This window comes from Homalodisca vitripennis, chromosome 4 (genome assembly GCF_021130785.1).
Source record: "Homalodisca vitripennis isolate AUS2020 chromosome 4, UT_GWSS_2.1, whole genome shotgun sequence".
NCBI lineage: Eukaryota > Metazoa > Arthropoda > Insecta > Hemiptera > Cicadellidae > Homalodisca > Homalodisca vitripennis.
In genome coordinates this window covers 117,427,297-117,449,860 of record NC_060210.1, presented here as the reverse complement: position 1 = coordinate 117,449,860, position 22,564 = coordinate 117,427,297, and the positions used below count along the sequence as shown (strand labels likewise).

The 22,564-nt window shown below is 34.3% G+C and overlaps 1 protein-coding gene across 2 annotated transcripts; it reads right to left on the bottom strand.

Annotated features, from left to right (window-relative positions):
• Positions 1–5,512: 5,512 nt before the first annotated feature.
• Positions 5,513–21,552, bottom strand: LOC124359991 (alanine--tRNA ligase, mitochondrial-like). 2 transcript variants are annotated; one of them, XM_046813209.1, is made up of 11 exons: positions 21,412–21,552; positions 21,109–21,245; positions 19,929–20,082; positions 18,832–19,090; positions 17,850–18,270; positions 16,574–16,788; positions 15,470–15,650; positions 8,800–9,013; positions 8,302–8,444; positions 6,968–7,175; positions 5,513–5,733 (listed from the first exon to the last, which is right to left on the bottom strand). In XM_046813209.1, exons 1-11 carry the CDS (start codon positions 21,502–21,504, stop codon positions 5,524–5,526), a joined length of 2,235 nt encoding a protein of 744 aa, XP_046669165.1. In that variant the 5' UTR covers positions 21,505–21,552; the 3' UTR covers positions 5,513–5,523. The 2 variants fall into 2 exon arrangements, with proteins under 2 accessions (XP_046669165.1, XP_046669166.1); XM_046813210.1 differs by lacking the exon at positions 21,412–21,552 and having other exon boundaries at positions 19,929–20,038; positions 21,109–21,237.
• Positions 21,553–22,564: the final 1,012 nt, after the last annotated feature.

The window sequence follows — 22,564 nt, the reverse complement described above, 5'->3', positions numbered from 1 at the left end:
GTTTTATTATTGTGAGATTTTACTCAATATAGCAATTGTTCGAAGGAAAATTTTTATAATAGATAATTCCTTTGTTTGTCAACAGATTTTGGCTTTGGGAATGCAACATTTTCTCATGGATTGATACCCTAGATTATGATTAAGTAGATTCCAAAATCAACTAAATCCAAAAATAAAAATTGAGATTTTTACCTCTATGGACTCTATTATCATGGCTACATATTTCTGTGTTTACAATGTTCCAAATCCCGTGTATTCCATTTAAATTAAATATAAAAAAAAAACAGAATACTCTTTAAACACCAGTTAAATCCAATGATAGGTCAGTTCCAAAAGCAGTTAAATGAGGGATATATTTTGCGAATCTTAAATAAGTTAAATATTTTGCGTTTGAAAGAGCCTTTCATCACAGTGACAAAATAAATCAAAGTAAGTAACCCGAAGCTCTCTGAGGAATCACCTGCAATAGTCACTTTTGTGGAGGGAGGAGGTTACCACTAGCGCACTGGGCATAAAGAATGGGCCTTTGGAATGATCCAGCTCATTCGGAATCGGATCAGATTATTGAAATAAACCACAACCGGTTCATGAACCGGATCTTGAGGTCACTCACTTAACCCCCTCTGTGAAATCAAATCGTCGAATCAACCAACTCTTGACTCGAATTGGCGGATTTCAGATCACTGACGAATATAGTGTATCGTTCGGTCATGACTCGTTCAATATCTATAAATTCATTGAACCATCTGTTGTTTCTTCCTCTATTTGTTCACTTGTTTGCAAAAGGATCCTTTCATTCACTCGGTAACTTCGTTCAGTCGTTCGTCAACACGATGTCCGGTATAACACGCTCCAGCGGGAAGGCTCGGTAACTCTGCACTGACCAGATCGTTGCAGTGAACGAGACCGACTGAGCCAGATCAGTTAGGTGATCCGATGTCACACCACTACTAATCACCGATAATCATAGCTTACATTGTCTATTGTACCCCCTATGATATCATAAAGGATGTACTGATTAAAATTTCTTTAACAATGAGTAAACTGCGATTCAGCATTCAGGTAGGAATTACTGAATGCAGCTTCCAAATAATAGCGTTGATTGTGAAGCGATTAAATTCGCATTTGATAACGAGGCAGCGGGTAGGCTGGGACTCTTGTCCCTCGCTGATGCAGCATCTCTGCATCAAGCAGAATGGCTGCTGGTCTAGTGTGCATCCAGCTTCAGGTGCGGCTATTGTAGCGGCATGGTCAGTGGGTAGTTAATGGTCATGTAGTGACATTGTTTCTGAAGTTCGTCTCAATAGTCTGGTCGGTGAGGTAGTGTAGTGGGAAGTCAGCTGGTTTTTGTTGTCTTTGAGTTATCTAGGATGACATTCAGTTGCGGGATTTTCCACGGGGACGGCTTCTCTGGTTGCCCACTCATGGATATGATCCCATGGTGACTCAGCTGCTGTTGCACACATGGCTCTCGTCTGACCTGTGATGTATTCATGCAGGGTTGGTAACCCTGCAGGCCGTAGGACGACCGAGTTCCTGACGAACCACTATGAGTATAATTTCAGGTTAACACAAGTTAACCCTTTGAGTGCCAACGGCCGAGTAATCCGCCGTCCCATATCTGAGCGAGGAGTGCCAAACGGCCGAGTAATCCGCCGTCCGCAATTTGATTTTTGTTTGTTATTAACCGAATGATATTTACCACTATTGATACTTATATCGTAATATTCTGTATTTCATTGTCTTCATTTAAAAAATTTCTATAGCGTCGCATAACGTCGACAGGTTTAATTTTTTTCAAGGAAAAGATCCTCTTACATCTGCCGAAAGTGTAAAAGGGCAGTACACACATTGGTACTTTGGGATTATAACCGACCACACCCAGACATGAATCGTTATTTGACATTTTGCTTCTACTGATAACTAGATTAGCTTAGAACAATATTTCTTCAATATAAAACAGGAATATTATCTTATCGCTAACTCCTCCCCATCCTCAGACAAGGGTCAAAGTCGAGCGGTCTAGTAGATAACGTGATTGCAGAGTCTCGCCGCGCCCGTTATCGCGCCGCGTAATAAGGATTCTCTAGAAAGATAAGATAACAGCGACAACAATACCGATCACAATACCTGGAAATGCTTGTTGACTGACGGAATGTTAGTTCTGTTACACAAATACACCGTTTTATAACGTTTCAAAGTTCATTGAAAAAAGTTTAAGCGTTGGGGGCATATAACGGAATCTGACCCCATTAACAATTGATAATCGTTGTAAGTTTGTAATTTTGTAATTAAAGAGTTTTTTCGTTCTATCATGTTTGTTTCTATAAATTTATATTTTTGTGTTCTTCATACTTGTGTAGTCGGTATAATCCCAAAGTACCCACACATTCTGGTTCCCGAAAACATACTTGTTAGGTACATGCCCAAACGGACATTTTGTATATAAGTAGATATTTTATTTTGTAAAAAGTTAATTGGTTCTTTTTTTTTGTTTTATAAAAAAAATATATTATTTAAGTTTTTTTGCAACTGGAAGCTTGAATTTAATTGTTACGCCATAGAAACGAAAGCTTTTGAAAAAAGTACTGTATCGTATATTTTGTTTTAAGTGATGTAAATATGTTATTAGTGGATCAAATGTAATAAAACTTGGACCAGTGTGTGCTAAACCATAGCAGCATCACTAAAAAAACAAATAAAAATTGGCCTATAGATTTTTTTTGTAATTGATATCTACCTTTAACTTTGTAAAATAGAAAACAATCATGTAAGTTTATATACATATACTAAAAAAATATATATTTTGTAATGCATGACCTTATATTTTGTGTTTGAATGTTCAAATATAGTATATTATGAACTGTTTAAAAAAAGTTTCACAAAGATCTGTTCATAAATAAGAGAGCTGTAAACGTTTTCCTAAACTTCTACATTTTTTACAAATATACCCTGGCATTTCTTGCATAATCAATAGTGTGGAGGCCTGGCACTTTTCGCATGCAACATCAAAATAAGCCCGGCACTCAAAGGGTTAAACTTTACCTAGAATATTTATATCAATGGGGGGTTACAACCCCTCCCCTAGATACGCCTATGGCAGGAAGTGCTCCAGAGTGCAATCACAGTGGTATTTTTTCCAGCCCCTTTACCACATAGTCTTCTACTGCATTACCAGGATTCAACTGTATTTAAAGCTAGCTGTATTTAACATTTGTAAATATGAAAATCTAACAATACAAAGACTTTTCATTATTTCCGTGGTAATAAATTAATTATTCATTCTAAATACAAACATTTGTAAATATGAAAATCTAACAATTACAAAGACTTTTCATTATTTCCGTGGTAATAAATAAATTATTCATTCTAAATACAAAATTGAAGCTTTATCATGCTACAAAGTTTGGGCCGAATTTAATTAGATTTTTAACAATATCTGTCGCCCCATTTGGAATTTCTCTCCATAAGAAATAATAGTTAGTTCAGGAGCTTGTTAAAAGAATGTTGAACAGATATACCCCATTAGGGCCAAGAAGAATATACCACCCCTGTTTCAAGATGATCAGAGGTGAGTTTATGGTACCATGCTAGAGAATGCAGTATAAAGAAGACTGGAGGATGATGGATATTATTTCACTTTACATCTCAAGATAAATGATAGGGTAAGAATAGTAGTTGTCTTATCTTTAACAAAGTCCAATCCTCTATTTGACACAAACAAAGCTGATTATAATTGAATAATTCATACCCTCTAGGACCTGGTAATTCTTTTCATTCACAGGAAGATTAATGGTTTTTAAATGAATCAGTGTTATGGATTTGTAGAATAAAGAGGTAACTCATTGACTAATGATTTGTTTGCACTATATTATAATTAGACAAACAAACATACCTAAATAGAGTATAATATTTGGTTATGTGTCAATTTCTAAACTTAGCATGAAATGGAAGTACTGTAGTTGATTAAAACGAAAATAATTTGATATTCATGTATGGAAGTTCTTGGATTTGGATCAGAGACTAATAATACTGGATTTTGTAAAAACTTCATAGGCCACAATTAGATAGTGGTACCATTTCCTTAGTTGGTATTTTAGTACAGTATTGAACTTGTAGAACTATTTTTATTGTGAGACTGAAGAATGTTATATTGAAGCATAATTATTACATCTCGGTGGCCATTTATGGAGCTATGTGAGCTATTGGTTGTTGGCTCTATGTAATAAACATGGCAATGACTGTATGAAAGCTAGTAAACTTTTATTCCCATCGGCATGCTTTAAATATATGACGAAACTTAAATTGCAACACATTGTATAAAATAAATTTGAGACAATACCCATCATGATCAAATGTACAGACCTTTTATGATTCAAACAATTAAATATTAATATTCTTAAAAACATTTAGAGAAGGTACTCCCCAACTGAATAAAACCATTTCTGAATCAAATAAACCATTGACTGCTCATTGAAAATGGATTGTTCTTCAGTATTATTTAAATGGTTCAGAGAGAGGGTTTTCTGGGCATCGCTCCAAAACTTTGTGGGCTGCAGCTGCTGACCTTCTTTGATATAGGCCAACTATAATAGGGCACAATTAGTTTATTTACAGGTATAATAAAACCAATTTTAAAAAGTACTTAGGTGTTGAGATCCAAAGAATACCATACTGTAACAGTAACTCGAACTGTTCTAAGTAGATTAGCTTAAGTAAATGTATACAGTATAATGGTATCATTCCAACTGGGACAAGAGGTAAGACGGAGACAGGGATACATGAACATAGCTAATATGAGACCTCCAAATCAATTATTGTTACAATATTGGTAATAGCTGGTGTAATGGATGTGAAGACGTCAAACACTATGCCATTCATTGAAGCCTTGTTGGTAATAAATTTAAAACCAAGACATATAATTAGTAAAAAGCTTTATGCATTTCTAGCTTCTAAGAAATGTTTAAGTTAAGTCATGCCAACTTTGGATAATGTTTATGCTGCTAATAACAGTAACATTAAATGTTTCGAGCTTTGTTATTTTTATATAATGTATATGGATATGTGAATGCAGGGTGGATCCATTCAAGATCACCGCCATTCAACCCCCAGTCAGTGATTTACAGAGCTCTATTTTGTAAGTTAGTACATAAGCTCATGTGAAATTTTACTAGGACTGAAGTTTTGAGCAAAGAGTTTGCAAAAACTTGGCCATTCTGCTTCAGAGATAATCTGACACAAAGATTTTGATGTTGAGTCCAAAGGTAATACTCAGATAAAATAAAGGTTAGTATATTCAAGACAACTGCATTTGAGTAGAGAATGGCACACAATTTGGCAGGCCTGTTGTTGTGAAGGTCGGGGTCAAATTTTTGACTACAATATTTTAAAATATATTACTAACATCTTTTACTAATTAATTTTTATTGAAAAATTAACTACATCCAAACTAATAAAAACTTAATTTCATTATTGGATGAGACACATCTTTAAAAGATTATTGGTAGAGAAATTAAGCTACAGTTAATCATTAAATAGTTTAATTGCCATTTGATTGGCTTCAGTTAGAGCCAGCTTGACGATTCTATCAACATCAGAAGGAGGGATGTGAATGGGTTTCAGATTGAAGACGAGGCGGGGATCTTGACCTCGTGGTGGCCCGCCACTTCCCCCTACTACATCCACCACAGGCTTCATCCACGTCTCAGCATTGGCATTATGTGATACCCTAGCCTGCACAGCACATATACATAAATTAATAACCCAGTAACAAAAGTTAGGATTAAAAAGCATACATAAAACTTAATATAATTATAATAGTTGTTGATAATCTAAAATATTACGGGAAATTTCTTTTAATTAATTGTTTTGTTACCTAAATTTCCCTGTCTAAAACAAATAACTCCCATGGTTAGTCTTGAAAATTTCTTAAAGTATTTCTGCTAATATATTCAGAAGAAAAGTAAATAATTTTAATTTATTGCCATATGACACATTATAAAGAAAAATCCTGTAAATAATAAAAAAGAAAAACTTGCTATACACAACATCACATGTAATAAAAAACTGAATATTAAAGAGTAATTATAGTGATTTTAACTTAGGCACCTTTTTAGCATTGTTTAGACCCAATATGAGAAACCAACAAAGAAAGAAAAATTGAATATTTCAAGCCAATATGGTCAGTCTTGAGTATAAATTCACTTATACGACTGGCCCATGGATTGGGTCTTTTTAAGCTGCATTGTATATAAATTAAAATTAATTTTAATTTTATTTTTTAATATGTTTTGATTTACTGTTTTTTTTTTAACTCGCATGGAAAATTATTAAAAAACTTAATTCCTGCATGACTAGGTTTATTGGCATACAGTTCCAGTCTATGACTACCATAAGGTGGTTGCTAATTCTTGCACGATACCTGTGGGAGTTTCCCATTTTGGGTAGTTGGTCTAAATTGCCCTTAATACGAATTATCAACTGATAAATGTACAATCTATAAACAGTAGCAAATCTCAATGATCGGAAACGTTGTTTAAACAGAATCCTGAAAACCTAATTTTAACATTACTCCATGGTTTTTTTTTGTAAAATTAGAATTTGATTTAAGTTACGTTCAATGTTGCGCCATATAGGGATAGACTAAATAATATTTGAGATTCCACAGAGGCAAAATATGTTTGTTTTAATGTTTCTAAACTGTTTCGTTTTTATATCCTTCTTAGTGCATACACTTCTGAGGATATTTTAAAAAGAACTTTATTGATTTACACGTTGTTTGCTAAATAGATGAATGAAATCAAACTTGATGGTAACAGGTAGAGATGTTTGTTTTCTACAACACATGTTGAGATGAATCAGTGGTTTTTCCATACACATAAAACTGGCAACAGTGTTGGCCGCAGGGTATACAGGAGGGTGTCAGACACATTGGACTGTTTTCGTGCAGCCTGCTCTAGATACTGACCTGAGGTACACAACATCTAGCTTTGAGTTGGCCCTCAGCGTAGGCGAATATAAGAACAGGCAGGTGTAGAGGACACATCCTGGTCACCTTCTGCAGGGGGATGCTGTCCAGCTGAGAAGTTGTCTGCAGACAGTACACCAGGAACTGGCATCCAGTGTCATCAGCTATTGATTTTAGTACTTCTTTAATTTCCTTCTCCACAGTCTGCCTATTGCAACAAATAAATGGCGTCAATGCTGTGTTACAAAAAACCCATTGCACATCCAAAGAATGTATTTTTCTCATAGTTAACAAAACTTTTAACATTATAAAAAAGTTGTCATTTTCTTCAAAAACTTTAAATGCAAATTTTTTAATTCATTATAGACAATTTGAAAGAATTACAGAAACTTCACATTATTATTGTATATCGAGATGAGTTTATAAACAGTATCACAGCATTTTGAGATGTGACATCTACTCTCTTCTTCATGGGAAGAACTGGCAACATAAAATTAAGAATGTGGACCAATTTTAAAAACCACAAAGTGGTACTACAAACTCTTCACTTGGAACCGAACACAAGGGAACATTGCAACTTATAAACATAATAAAATCATAAGTAATAACATTTAGACACTCTAAATCAATGATCCTGGGTTCAAAAAATCTTTAAAGAAATGTCTCATTTTGTTTTTTTTTCCCTTACCCCAAATGTCCAACAGGCATTTTTTCTTCTCATGTTTGCATGTTCAGATACCTTTTTTTACATAATCTGTACAGTTATTTTCTGACCTGTATTATCGTTGCAGTTACATTCTGCATTGTTTCTTGTTGCACTATTATTTTTCCATGCTTAATTTTATCTTGTTAATCAGAATAGGAAAGAAGTGTTCTGTGCATGGGAAATAAGGTACGGTATGCGTAAATTATTCTTTACAATCAGTAATTTTAATTTATATAAATAGAAAACTATTAGGAATTAGGCTGTATTCAAACATGGAAACTTAAATAGGTGTAACGTTAAAAAAACTACTACATTTATTTATCTGACCTTTCAGGTAGATTAAAGACATATATTATTACAAGTTCTAATAATTGCTCATGTTCGAAATATTTTACAGTGAAATGATAATAATATGTAACATAATTAACACCACATTACACATTAAGGATGTAAAAATAAAAATGTGAGTAAGGAGCTGGTGGTCTAGTGTTTTTGTTAAAATAAAAAACTGTTTTATGCATAATACTACATTCTGTAGAAGCTGGGAAGGCAGCTGAAAGATGAGTAACCTCCTCACTTATGTGTGGAATCATCTGGTCATCCAGCTGCCTGGGCAGATTATACATACCTCAGAGTCACTCTGGCAGATTCCTTCAAAGATTTGGCTGCAGATTCCAATTGTGACAATGCTTCTACACGGTCAGCATAAGGTATCAAAAGCTCTGTTGTTTGCCTTTTCATTGACTGCAATGAACTCTCCAGTTCTTCCAACTGAAAAATGACATAGTAATATTAATTATTTTGGAACCATAACAGAGATTGTCCAATTATTATCTGAAAATAACTTTCTTCATTTACTCTATCACAGTTCCTCCTATCAGCAATTCTTCTCTCAGAAAATTGAAAAAGTTACTGCTGTTGTAAAAATGAACAAATCTAATATATACATAGTTACAAAGAATTAACTAATTAAATTAATCAGAGGGTGGTAAGAAACTCGACAATGTTCTTACATTACGGTAGTATTATTTAAATTGAACTCCTGAACATTCTATCTGCAACTAGAGCTCTCTAAAAAGTCTAAAATTGGTTTTCAATTTTATTGTACTTGATAAGAAAGTGTTACCTTCGTGTTATTGTCACTCGCCGCAGTACTGATATCCTCACGCACTGCAGCAACATCACGTAAGACTGCCTGACCATCCTGCCGAACCTGTTGCACGGTCGCACCGGTCACAGCCATCAGCGACTTGACTCCCGATCCTTGGCTTTTGACCGAACTGACACAGAAGTCCTGGATGTCTGCAGTGTTGAGAACATGAGTCCCACAGCAGGCCTCTCTAAGGAACACTGTTAATATTATACATACTTACTTTTGTCACGTTCACTTTCTAATCTAACCTCTCTCTCTCTACTGAAGAAATTAAAGAGCTGAATAAAAATATAATTTACCCTTCCCACACCATATATTATAATGGTAGACTTTGACCAAAACACCAAATACAGTTATATCCAACATTATAGATCATGTCTCTTGGAGAGTTTTTTAGTTTACAAAAGGCCTTCAAAATGCCTGGTGCACACTCCTTGCTTATCGCGGTTGCCAAGGAAGTAATTATTAAAACGACCTTCACCTTGCACTTTGTCTAACTCCGACCACCTGCTCGTCAATTCTGCTTCTCCTACAGAGTCATAATCAAACATCTGTGGTGTGTATTACTGCTTTCTTGATTGTCAAAAGGCATGCCTACTACATATCTCATTACTATTCTTCATTGTGTGGTAGTGCTGTGATTAGTTTGAAATATTTAACTTGTTTTATACTAAAATGATTTAATTTTTGAGTTTAATTACATTTTACAATGAACTTGAAATTTATTTGAAATAAACAGTTTTTAAAATAGCTCTTTTTTATTTTTATCAATAAATATGCTAATTTTAAGTAAAATGTCCTGTTTTATACTTTATGCCTTTACCTGTTATATTTTAGTTATCAGCCATTCCATTGTGACGGACGGGAAAGCAGAGAGATAAATTTCCTTATAGTATCTATAAAAAAAAGTTATCATGCATTAAAACCTTCTGCAGTTTTTTCAGCATATCTTTAAGCATTTTTTTAAACTCACTTAAAAAAAAAATACTTTGAAATATAAATGAGTTACAGCATTTTTAAGCGTGTGACGGACGGGACGTAATTTGGACACTACAGAAACTACACTAAACTTTTACTACATTTTTCTGTGAATTGTACAATAATTATTTTTTTTAAATAATAGTATACGTTTTGTAAGTTGTTTTTCTGGTAAATCATGTGCTTTATATTCCATTTTAAAAACTCTGTGTTACAACAAAAAAAATTCAAATTTAGCAGTTGAGTGTGGACGGACGGGGACGTGACGGACGGGACAAAAGGTTACTTGTGTATAAAAAACAACAAACAGTTACTTAATACACTTTTTTATTCATGAACACTTTTACTCAACTATTTAACTTAAATTTACTTACAACTAGAACCTGTTATAATTGAAATTAAATATTTTACAAGGGTTTTTCATCTTACAGCTCGATTGACTTTGCAAACTTATAATAAATACTATTTCTCAATTCTTTTACTTCTGGCCCCTCAAAAAACTCCTTGTATTTCTGAAACAGACACTATGTATGTTTTAGAAGAGTCTATTTTCAAATAGTTGGTCCTTGGTTTTAGTCTTCTGCACTTAATCTCATGAACAAGACCTCCACGTTGTTGTCTTCTTCTACGCACCCCTGGGTTATAGCCAAATACTTATGAGCTCTCTTCTGTTTACCTTCACTTACAAGTTCTACTAATATGTACTGTCCAGCTTCTATTTCATCTTTTTTTAAAGGTTTAGGTCTTAAATATGAGTCCTCATCTTCAGAACTATATACATCTAAATATTGGACCTTTTTATTTTCAGTGAGAAAGTCAGAAATCTAAGGAATCTTCATCAGAAAGTTTTTTCATTAATTGACTCATCATGACTGTTCCAAGACTCTGAGAGTTGAAGCTCTGATTTCACAGTATTTCCGGCTACAATACTTCCTGGATAAAGTGTTGATGCCCGTAAATAATGCATTGATTGGACTTTAGGAATAGGTCTGGACAGCTGCCCATCGAGACTCCAATAACTCTTGACACTCTTCAATATCTTTTAACATCAACATACATCACTTTGATTTTGTTTGCCTCACACTGTTTTTGACAACACTCAAAAAAACTCTTCAGCAGAAGTAAACTGTTGTGCGCCTGGATTTGACTTGTTCCCACACCATCCTTTTCACAGTGCCACCTACACCGTCCACTGCCCCCCCCTTCCCATGAGAAGTGGCAAAGAAACACCATTCTCCAGTTACTTGGTAGTCCTTGTCCAGAAATGTCAGATTGGATAATGTATAACGATTTTTAAACTGGCCAGCACAGCCGTCTGAGAAAATCGCTACTTCCCTCAATTTTGAACTGTTGTTTTAGATCAATTATTATTTTTTTAAGAAAATACCAAATTGAAAACTTGTCATGTTGTAAGGTTATTTGCTAATCAAAGCATAACATTGTTTTCCATTGGGAACCCATGCTACTACCTGTAAAAATGGTTACAAGAGTGTTACTCCAGTGTGCACTCTGTATTTCGTCTTGTGCAATACAACTGTAGTTTTCAGCAAAGTCTATCTGTAAGACAGCTTCACCTTGTGTTGCATTTTTCTTTTTGTACTCAAAATACTCACTCTGTTACGTTTTTTTATGTAGCAATGCACTTTGAACTTTCCTAACATATTTTGTACCATTTCCATTTGCTTCTCCCAATAGTAGTCTCTACATATGTTATAACTGGTCGTTTATTTACCTCTCCCCACTGCTTCCAAGAAATTTGAGCCTCTAAATCTATATTCAAACTAAACTTAGTCAAGAAAATTTTGTATCTTTGCATTTGTTGCAAGACTCGGTCATACAGGCTTCACTTGTTATGTTACAACATATGGCGGCCAAACAGTTCTTTACCTGTAGGTGGAAAACCTACAACAGCTTTAGACAATGATTCAGTAACGAAATTAAAATTTGCATGTAGTTTGCAAACAACATACATTATGTGGCATTTCTGAGCTCAAGCGTATATGAATTGGTCTGTAGAGAATAAAATTTACTTTTTTTTGATACCAATACCAGGATTTTCCTCAAACAAACAAAGCGTACGCTTCTTTTACTGTCATAACACCATATGTCGAATTTGCAATTTTTCTTTTTCACCTGAAACTTTGCTTTTGACTGTTTTGTAGTCTCTCTTTCCAGGAGCTTGTCTGCTGACTGTATCACTGCTGTAGAAGCTATAACTTTTTCTTCAGTTTCCTTAGACAAAACCGTCTTTTTCTCTACATGTTCTTTAATAAAAAAAGCGATCACTTTTTGGCAGCTGGAAGTTTTCATAAACTAGTTTTCTTACAACAGCAAGTTTTTTTGAAGGACTTTTTGGTAAAATTTCTTTGCACGAACTACAGCCTTTCCTAGGCTTTGCCTGTTTGAAAAAGTTCCAAGTTCATTATTTTTATCACATACATGTTCTAGCTTTTCTTTTTGTTTTAACCTGTATTTTCTTTTTCTTTCAGTTTCCTTGCATCTTTTAAGTTTGAGTTCTTTCTTACCTGTAGAACTAATTGTAAACTAACTTTTCCTTTTCCTTAGCTCTCGATATTCGCTTTCTCTCTGCATCTTTCTTCAAACTCTTCTCCCAGGCTTCTTTATTCGTCTTCTTTTTTTCTCTGCTTCGTTGTTTTCGTAGTCTCGCCTTCTCTCTAGATTTTAAAAGCTCATTTGTCTCCATTTCCATAGATATCTGAAATCAACAAAAAACTCGTGTAGTTTTTAGAGTAAATAAATATTACAAGAATCACAATGTTTAGTTGACTGCAATATCGCAACAAGATGTCGCAAATATTCCATGAATTTTTTTGTAAGCCCATGTGCAAGGGCATTATCTGACTCTAAAACCCTTTATTAAACATTAAATGTTTAATATTTTGACATTTGGTGTGGGATCTTGTAGTTAATCAGCTCTTTTAGAAATTTTTTTAATCAGTCAAATTAATCAGCACAATGTTAATTAAATGCTACAAATAATATTTCACTGCATAAAAACAGTCTCAAAGCCTAATCAGTACTACAACTACAGTTCTAATTAAAACTAGGTGTAGGTATAACTTACAATCTACAAATAGTAGGGTGTCATAATATTTTGAAATTGGGAGAAATAACTATTTTACATAAAATTAAAAAATAAGATTAGCCTAGATTCATCTCACAATTGCCTAGATAGGCCTAGTAACTTGTACATTCAAAAAGTAACATTAGTTAATAAATTTAAGTATTAACAACGAATTTAGGGCATGGGGTATATTGCTAAAAAGTGTGACGGACGGGACAATTTTTCAAAAATTCAATAAAAACTAGAAACAGAACTAGAAAAATCTAAAAACTTTGAGGTTAGGCCGGGGTGCTTCAGTGAATAGAAGATTTGTTATTGAATCACACATTTTATTTTTAATAACTTGTAAAAATAAACTTACTTACCTTTATTGTGACGGACGGGACACTCAATCTCTTCTTCAAAACAAGTAAAAATCCATTACTATAAAACGATAAAAATGAGAATGAAAACTATATTTCTGAATGTGCAGAAAGAGCTGGTTTCCCTCCAAATAGTCAGCAGACTGAAATTGTGTCATATGGTTAGTGATTTTTTTTTTGACTTTATTTCACCAATATCATCACCCTGTAGCAACCACAGAGTAACACCAAGTTTAACCACGGTAAAAAACATGTTTAATTTTATTTGATAATGAAAAAATGATTAGGTGTTGTTCAAATACTATTTTTTATTTATTGTTAACTTAATTTAAATGTTGAAAAAAAATTATTTTTAGTTTTTACACTTATGTCTCTGTATTTGTGGAATGGCTGTTATAATAAAAATTAGCTTTGAATTTACAGAAACAACATTTTTTACTTGTCTTGGTGTTATAGGAAAGTTAATGGTTTATTAGTGGCGTGCGAAGGGTTAAACTTCTGACAAACTATTTTTATTTCTAGTTTATGTAAAACACCTGCAATTTCTTCATTATTTTCTTTAAAAGATCTGCTGTATCACAGAAGGGCATGTTGAGTAATTTGAATATTTCTGTGTTTGAGCCAGTAAATCACGAGCATTATTTCAGACCCATATTGTACGATATGACACAAAAAAATACATTAACTATTTATTACACTACTGAACTTGAAAAGCTGCTATTTTTTTTATAAAAATAACACAATTTTAATATTTAAAATTACAGTATTATGCCTCATACTTCAAACCAGACTAAAATTGTATGTTGATATCAGTCTTCATTTTGATGTTAAAATAACAGGTATGTATGGGGGTCATCTGGAAAGTAAGATCTGTTTCATGGTAACTTTCAAGCGACAAGCGAATAGCTCAATGCACATGCACGCCAACTCCCAGTATGTCTTGCATACACAAATTATGCTCACATTGGGTTACCAGGCTGCTTATTGAGGAACACAAAATGAAAAGAATGGGTTTTGCTCTTGAGGAAAGCGATACACTTCTAGAGAACATTGTCACAGGTGCTGAAACAGGGTTTCTCACATAGCCCCAGAAACGAAACGCCAATAGAATGGCGTCACCAGTTAAAGTCAAGGCTAAACAAACAATCTCAACATACAAGATTATGGTGACTGAATTTGTATAGACATGGAATATTGTTGGCCAAGTTTATGGTACGAGGAACAATAATTAATGTAGACGCTTATTGCAATATTCTGACTAAACTTTGAAGTGCAGTACAAAATAAACGACATGGCCTATTGACATCTGGAGTTCCGACACCAGATCCCATTCCGCCATCCAAACCCAAAATCTCATGAGATCATTTGGTTGAGAACAGATTGACCACCCGTCGCACTGCCCGGACATTTGCTGAGCGACTTTCACTTATTTAGCTACCTTAAGGAGTTTCTCGGCAGTAAGCGCTTCAACACTGATGATGAGTTGAAAGAAGTAGTTAAAGATTGGTTATCCTTACAGGCAAGAGACTTCTATGATATCGGCATTTAAAAGCTTGTAGAACGTTATGACAAATGTTTAAACAAAAATAGAAACTATATTGAAAAGTAAGTAAAGATATCAGAAATCAAATAAAACAAGCTTCTTTGAAAATCTATTGTTATTTATTTTTTATAAGAAATCGGACCTTACTTTCCGGATAACCCTCGTATTTAGTCAACAAAATAAGAACTCAGCAATTGACAGAATAGGAACAAAGATAAAAAATATCATTATCAATAAAAATATATACAGATAAAGTCAGCCATTGACTAGCCCTGTAACAATATTATAACATAGATAACAGTTATATTGAATGCTTCTGATTCTTTTTATACATGACTAAGTTATAAACTCACTTTCGGTATAAGTGTAGTGATATCCATTAGACAATAGGCCTGCCTCCGCCACGAGAATGAAATCCCACGAGCTTTGTCCGTAAGTATTTAATTTTGAGTATTATAATAGTTTATTAGTCTCTGGTGGTAAATCCATTTTCAGCATTTAGTAGACTTCTAGTTTTACTTTATAAAACAAATAAGACTGGTGTTTATTAGGTCGTATTGCATATCATTGTCTTCAGTGAAAAGTACAACAATAAACATAAAACAACAATAACTTAAAATAACCTTTTAAAGAAACAATTTTTAGGCATAAACTCGTGGATAGGCAGATACTTACTTGGAGACAAAGTGGTCACTTTCTATCTGGATGAGATGGATGCCCTCTGAAGGGTAGGTTTCCCCTGGCAGGAGTGTCACATTGTCCAGGAGGGTCAGCTCATTACTGGAGACTGTGGTCCTCCTTACTGGCAACCTCGACTTTATCACCTCCTGGACTTTTCTCTCCAGCTCCATAACATCTGCACCAAAGTGATGTTATACTCCTGAGAACGTTTCATTTTGTAAAACTATTTTTCAACTGAGGAATTGAAAATTTAATATCACTGCAATGTGAACAAGTAAAATTTGAATAAAACTGTGATTAAAACCTGGCTTTACACTTATTTTGTATGGGTACTCATTTGAAATTTGATGATGGTAACAAAACTAGTTTATTGGATGGCAATTTTTCATCTCTGCTCAATATACATAAAAACGTATGAGGATAATGCTGCAGAATAGTTACCTTTTAGTACTTTTACTAAGGATTGATTCTATTCGAGTTCTATTCTACTGAGGTGCATGGTAGGAATAAAGAATTATTTATGTGAGTTATTATCCAGGGAAGAAGGTAAATCAGTAGCAGGTAAATGTGCTATGTGTTTTATAAAGAAAAAAGAAATCACCAGTTGGATGTGAGTTCATATTAACTGCTGTGTTACTGAAGCAACTATTAGTAACACAGAAGTAACTATGAAGTAAATAGAGACACAATTAGTAACACTACCGTTTGTTGATTGATTTGAAATGTAACCAATTAGCTGAGAGTAACTAGTGACACAACCAAATAACTGGTTGTGTCACTAGTGATTGGTCACAAATTGGGTAACATTTCGTTGCTCAGCGGTATCTGGGCATGTCGTGAAATTAGCCAATTAACCAGGTTTACTGGTGACACCACTTTTTATGCTAGGCTTGCAATATACGCTGTTTCTCTACCTCCTAAACATAGTATGTGCTTTGTTTGCTTTCTTAACCTCAAAAACTGTCTAAAGCATTTTTATGTAGACTAGCAGTTCATAAAATTATGGTTTAGATATACGAAAACAAGAACAAACTTTATTAGAAAACTTTATATTCTTTGTTAGAAAATGTTCTTACCAAAACGTTGGTGCACACTTACGTTCCTTGTTGAAGTGTTGCCCGTAAGTGGCAAAATCAAAAGTAAGGTGGTCCTCGGTGACAGAGCTGCCAGTCTGATGCGTGGCTACGAACATGCGGTGTAACTCCGCGTTTAGACAGTGGGTGGCCGTGTGGCTCCTCATGTGTGCCAGCCTCCTGGCCGTTTCCACCCACACACTTACTGGACACCCACTCGCCACTTTCACCTCTTCCGTCCTACGGATTGTCCAATATCAATAATATGTAAAGTCTTCCAAATTTTTTTATGATTTAAACTTGCTTACAGCAAGAGGTTTTCACAAATTAACAGTTAATTACACAGATTGTGTTTCTCTTCCCTCCAATAAAAAGTTTGGTGATATGACACCACATGGGAATAGAAATAGCACACTTCTTTCTTAGAATTATTTATTTTTCAAACCTGTTTCAACTTCAGTGTTATTGTAGATATAGTAAAGACTGGTATGGAGAAAAATATGTTGGTTGCTAGAAAAAACAGATGAGGATAGAAACAATTTATTTTTTCTGTGAAAAATAACTAGTTTTAGTGGATCAGCAAAAACTGACACCGGAATTTGCTGATTAGAGTCTAATGATTCAAATTTGGTTTCAGAACAATATCGCTGATAAGATCATCTTGTCACAACAGAATTTGCCATGCGTCAAACCTGTTGACGGAAAGGTTAATCCACTTTTTAATATTATTCTGTCTGTGCTTATGGGTCACTAACCTGTGCGAGGATCTTAGGGTACGAAAACACAAACAGTGACTCAACGCTAAATTATCAAATCAGTTTCCATCTGAAATAAAACACATAGGTCATGTCACATTCTGCGTACTTTATTCCATATGTTAACATGTATTTGATAGTTTCACATCGCTTCACACTGCATCATGTTGCTTTCTGTGTATTCGTACCTTTATCGAACAGAATCAGGTGTCAGTATAGTACAAAATTGATGGTACCACAGCACCCTTCCAACACAGAGCAGATAGAGTTTGGCTTTCTGACTACTAATGTGATATTTAAAAGGAAACGAGCTGCATTTGTTGAACATGTTTAGTTGGTTATATAGTAGCTTAAGAAGCTTGTAAAACAGCTGAGTTAAAAACACTAATATTTCCATCTAACGTGACATCATCCCGTTTAAATATTTTGCTCTTAAAAAAGGGCAATTATTTTACTTGGACATACCACTGGTACCTCTTTGAAACATAAAAATACGGACGTACAAGATAATTTTGGCTATTATAAATATGGTTCCTATTCACTCACCCCCTGAGAGTGCCAAAATGAACGAGGTACTCTCCACAACTCAGCAGTGTGTCACAGTCCATAGTCCACCCCTCCCCTTCCAGCAACCCTCTGTCAGCAGCCTGTCCTCCTGCGGCATGGTACAGACACGTCCGATCCACCACTAGCCCCACTCTCTCCCCGACCCTGGCCTCACTCACCACTTCTCCACCCCTCACCACTGCCTGCACCACACTATCCACTTTCGGGAACACATAGCCATCTTTCACTGACCAACAGTAATTGTATTTTGCAGTGTCATCTGTGGGCGGGATGGTCTGCTTCAACCGTTCTAAGCAAGAATTGGAGACGACTGCGTTCTCCGATGGCTTTGCAGATTGTAAAGTTCTTGCTTTTGCCTCAACTAGTGTTGCATTGAACGCGTTTTCATCGAATTCTAGACCTGCAAACAAACAAAATGTATTATGATTTTCTAAGATATGCAAAAAATGTAGTAAACCTAAAATGTGATAAGAAAAATGTACAAATAAATTAGTATATAAAATGATCTGAGTGAGTACATAAAACTGTAACAGACTAACAATATAATTTGAAAAGAGATGATATTTTGTAATCATGAGGAAATTAGCCATTACCTTTGCGGTTTTTGAATTATGACTGACTGATGTTTGGTCTGGAAGTGTGTAAAGCTGTCTGGGAACAGAGTACTTCAAATGAAACTGTCTGGTTCAATCTGGTAGTTTGTGAAGGTCTTTTATAGTTGCTTTGGGACTCTCACTAAATAGAAAAATTTGTAACATTTTTGGAGGAGGCCTATGTGTAGCCACAGAACATTCTTAAAGGGTTAACATGGATGAAGTAAAATATTTCATTAATCTTTTGAGTTTCAGAAACAATGTACAATGAGAGAACTAGCGGGGTTATTTTCATACTATATTATTATATACAGTCAAGAGGCTTTACAAACGGACAGAATATAAATGATGAAATGTAACTCACTGACCAAGGGCTTGGCTCAGCTCTTCTATGAGGTCTGGGGGGAGACCATGGGTATCGTAGAGGCGGAAGGCTAAGTCTCCAGCCACGGGAGAGTGTGCGGGGAGACTACTCAGTTCTCTGTATGCCGCAGTCAGACCTGGCGCCATGCAGTCCGATAGTTGCGCCACACGAGAGTCCTGCTGCACCACACTGCGCCATGTCGCCGCTGCCCCGCCCCTCACCACTTGCAGTACTTCCCACTCATGGTCTACAACCAGGTGAACCTACTGACACGCACTGGTCAACGAGACATATTCGGTTCTCATAAAGGTATGATTTATAATAATCTCATATTGATTTGGGAAAATAACAATTATATTAATGTTCAATTAGGGTAGTCCCAGGTGGTAAGGCAATAACACACTGAAACATATACAGAACATGTATTAAGTATAATATTATTTATTATTTTTATTCTACAACAATATTGTTTTATATTTATTTAACAATATTTTTATTGTCGTTTAAGCTTATAAAAGCACTGACAAAGTCATTTATATTGAGCAGTATTACCACATCACTAACCTACTTAATTAAGTAATATTAAAAAAAAAATAAAGTTACGACAAAATAAGTCAATAAATAAAACAATTAAAAATAGTTGTTTAATAAAATCTCACCAGACTTGATCACTTTGAAAACTAGAAACCAAATTTATGTACTGTACATTTTTGGACTACAAATCTCTACATGCCAAAACAATAGTTAAACTTTTTAATTGGTTCTAAATTTTTCTAGCATAAAATTCTGCAACTTGAGAATATGGTATCTGCAATGGAGTCAAAACGTCTTGAGCCAAACCACTTTTTTATATGTCTGATAAGTGTCTTATATGGCAGTGAATTTGGGCATAAAACATTCCACTTAAACTTATGCGATCAGGCTTTAACCCTATGTATGTGTGGGTAATTCATGGTATTTAAACTAATAAAATCTGCCAGTATTGATAATACTGCATTCACCAATTAATGACCAGTTCTGTTTACAGCAAATTAAACTATTTAAAATTCCTGTATTTAATATGTTAACCAATTCTTTTAGTCAATACGTGGAGTATATTACCTTATTCAAGTTTATTCCGATTTCCGGGTAGGTGGGTGACAAAATTTCTGCTACACAGTTACAAACTTCTTTCACCAACTTTGCTGGATTCTTCATCTTAAATGAGTCTTCTGCAACCAATAATGCTTTCCTAAGCACTCTCCTTAATTTATGGCTGTAATACAAAAAAACTAAATCAATCTTATTTCCGAATAGATTAATCATATTATTCATTCTTAATCCTTGGATTGCTCTATCATTGACTGAGTCAACAGTGTAAAATATATATATATATAAAGTGCAAATATCAACTACTCGTATTTCATATTTTACTACAATATTCTGGTTATTTAACCGCATCATCGTATTCCAGATTGATTTCATCTACTGATATTTAGAAATTTTGTATTGTATTTCTTTTTCTTTGGTTAGTGGATTATGATTATATTTATAGCTGAAGTATGGGTCAAACATGGACTGATTTCTACAAAACGATAATTAAGTACACTGACACAAACAAATGTTATAATACTATACTATTGTTACTGTAATACTTTTTGTTGCCAAAAATGATGTTAATAAATTACTTTAAAGGGACACTGTCAGTTTTTAAAGAATGTTAACAAGTGATATAGTTTTGTAGTAACATTGTTTACAATCTCTTCAGCTTGTCTACTATCGATCTAGTGAATATTTCCCTCGAATCATTTTAAAAATATATAACAAAATCATTGCCATTGACAAGATTAGTTTTACTACGACTACCAGATGAACGTATCAGTTATATAGTTACATACATTTACGTAACTTAATTGATTTATTTTTTCTTATATATTGGAACAACTACGCTTGACTTTAGATTGCTAGGAAAAACACCAGTTGAAAAACTTAAATTTATTATTTTAGTTACAACAGGAGATATTACATGAGAAATGCGCTTAATTAAAAAATGTATTAATATTATCAAAACCTGCTGATTTTTTATTTTTTAATTGTTTAATGATTTCTGAAACTTCATTTTCGTTAGTGGGAAGTATGAAAAAAGATGATAACCTTTGCTGTAAAAGAAAAATTATTATCTACATTAACGGATTGTTAATTTGTTAATTAGTAATAAAAATAAATTAAAACACTACAAAAACATGTTCTAATATAATTTTTTTTTGCAAACATCATAAAACAACTTACTGACGAAACTCACTTGGTGTCTGGGAACATGTTATCTGCTACTGCCACTGTGACCATACGGCTGTGGTCTGCCAGTATTCGGTAGGCAGTGTCAACACCTCCTTCATCTTGCACTCCAAACTTACCACGGAATGGAGCAGCTTTTGCCACCTAACAAGTAATGAATAAATGTTCACTTATGTTCCACAAATAGATAATACTTATTAGAAATGTAGCCTTGAAAAAGTGTTTCATATAACTAATAAAAATACACCTTTGAACTGTTTTGAACTAGAACACAACTAGAATTATTTAAATAAAAATCACACCACCTCACCTTTGATATAGAATTAAAAAGAGGCAGAAAAAGATCTGTGTCATAGTTTGAGCTCTTGTTTTGCAGAAAAGCAACCAGTCTTTCAAATCCCATACCGGTGTCCACATGGTGGTGAGGGAGAGAGCTTAGGCTTCCATCTGCATTCCTGAACACAGACACGGGAGATATATATGTAGTATATATATATATATATATATAACATATCCTATATATATATATATATATATATATATAGGAGATATGGGGTAATTTAGTACAAATTGAGATATATATATAGGAATAATGGTAATTTGAGTCTTGAAATGAGAAGAATGTACGTTATAAATCTTCCCCATGCAGTTGCAGTTGTCTTTATTGATTACTGCAAAATTGTTTACATTTCTTTAAAATATTTTTCAAACAATTTTGTTTCTGTGATATTTGATATCAAAATTTTAAGACAGCTGGTTGAAACTTGAGAAAATATTTTTTATTATTAGTACTAAGATCAGTTTTCATTAGAATAATTCCAATTCAACATTGCAATGCTGTAAGATAATTACCATTGAGTTATAGATTTTTTTTAAAGTAAAAACATAACAACAGAAGATTGTTTTTTCACAAATTAAAGTAAGAAACACAGATTTTTCTAAATATTTTAACTATTTTCACATTTTCATATCATTACCTAGAGCTCGATTCGAGGTGGAATGCACCAAAACGGCATTCAGGTACTTCTCTTTCCAAAAAAATAAAGCACTTTTGGTGTTTGTGGGGGGTGGGGGGGGGGGGGGGTGGGGGGGGGGGGGGGTGGGGGGGGGGGGGGGTGGGGGGGGGGGGGGGTGGGGGGGGGGGGGGGTGGGGGGGGGGGGGATTACCTACTCATATCGCGTTTAATAACAAGTAGTAGATAGGGACGGAGTATAATATTTGCCTCTGGATAATAACAAAGTATCTAAACTCCAGATAATTGTTGGAGACTCTAACCTTGAGACGCCTTCTTCAGTGTGGATATATTACCTACTCATATCGCGTTTAATAACAAGTAGTAGATAGGGACGGAGTATAATATTTGCCTCTGGATAATAACAAAGTATCTAAACTCCAGATAATTGTTGGAGACTCTAACCTTGAGACGCCTTCTTCAGTGTGGATATATTACCTACTCATATCG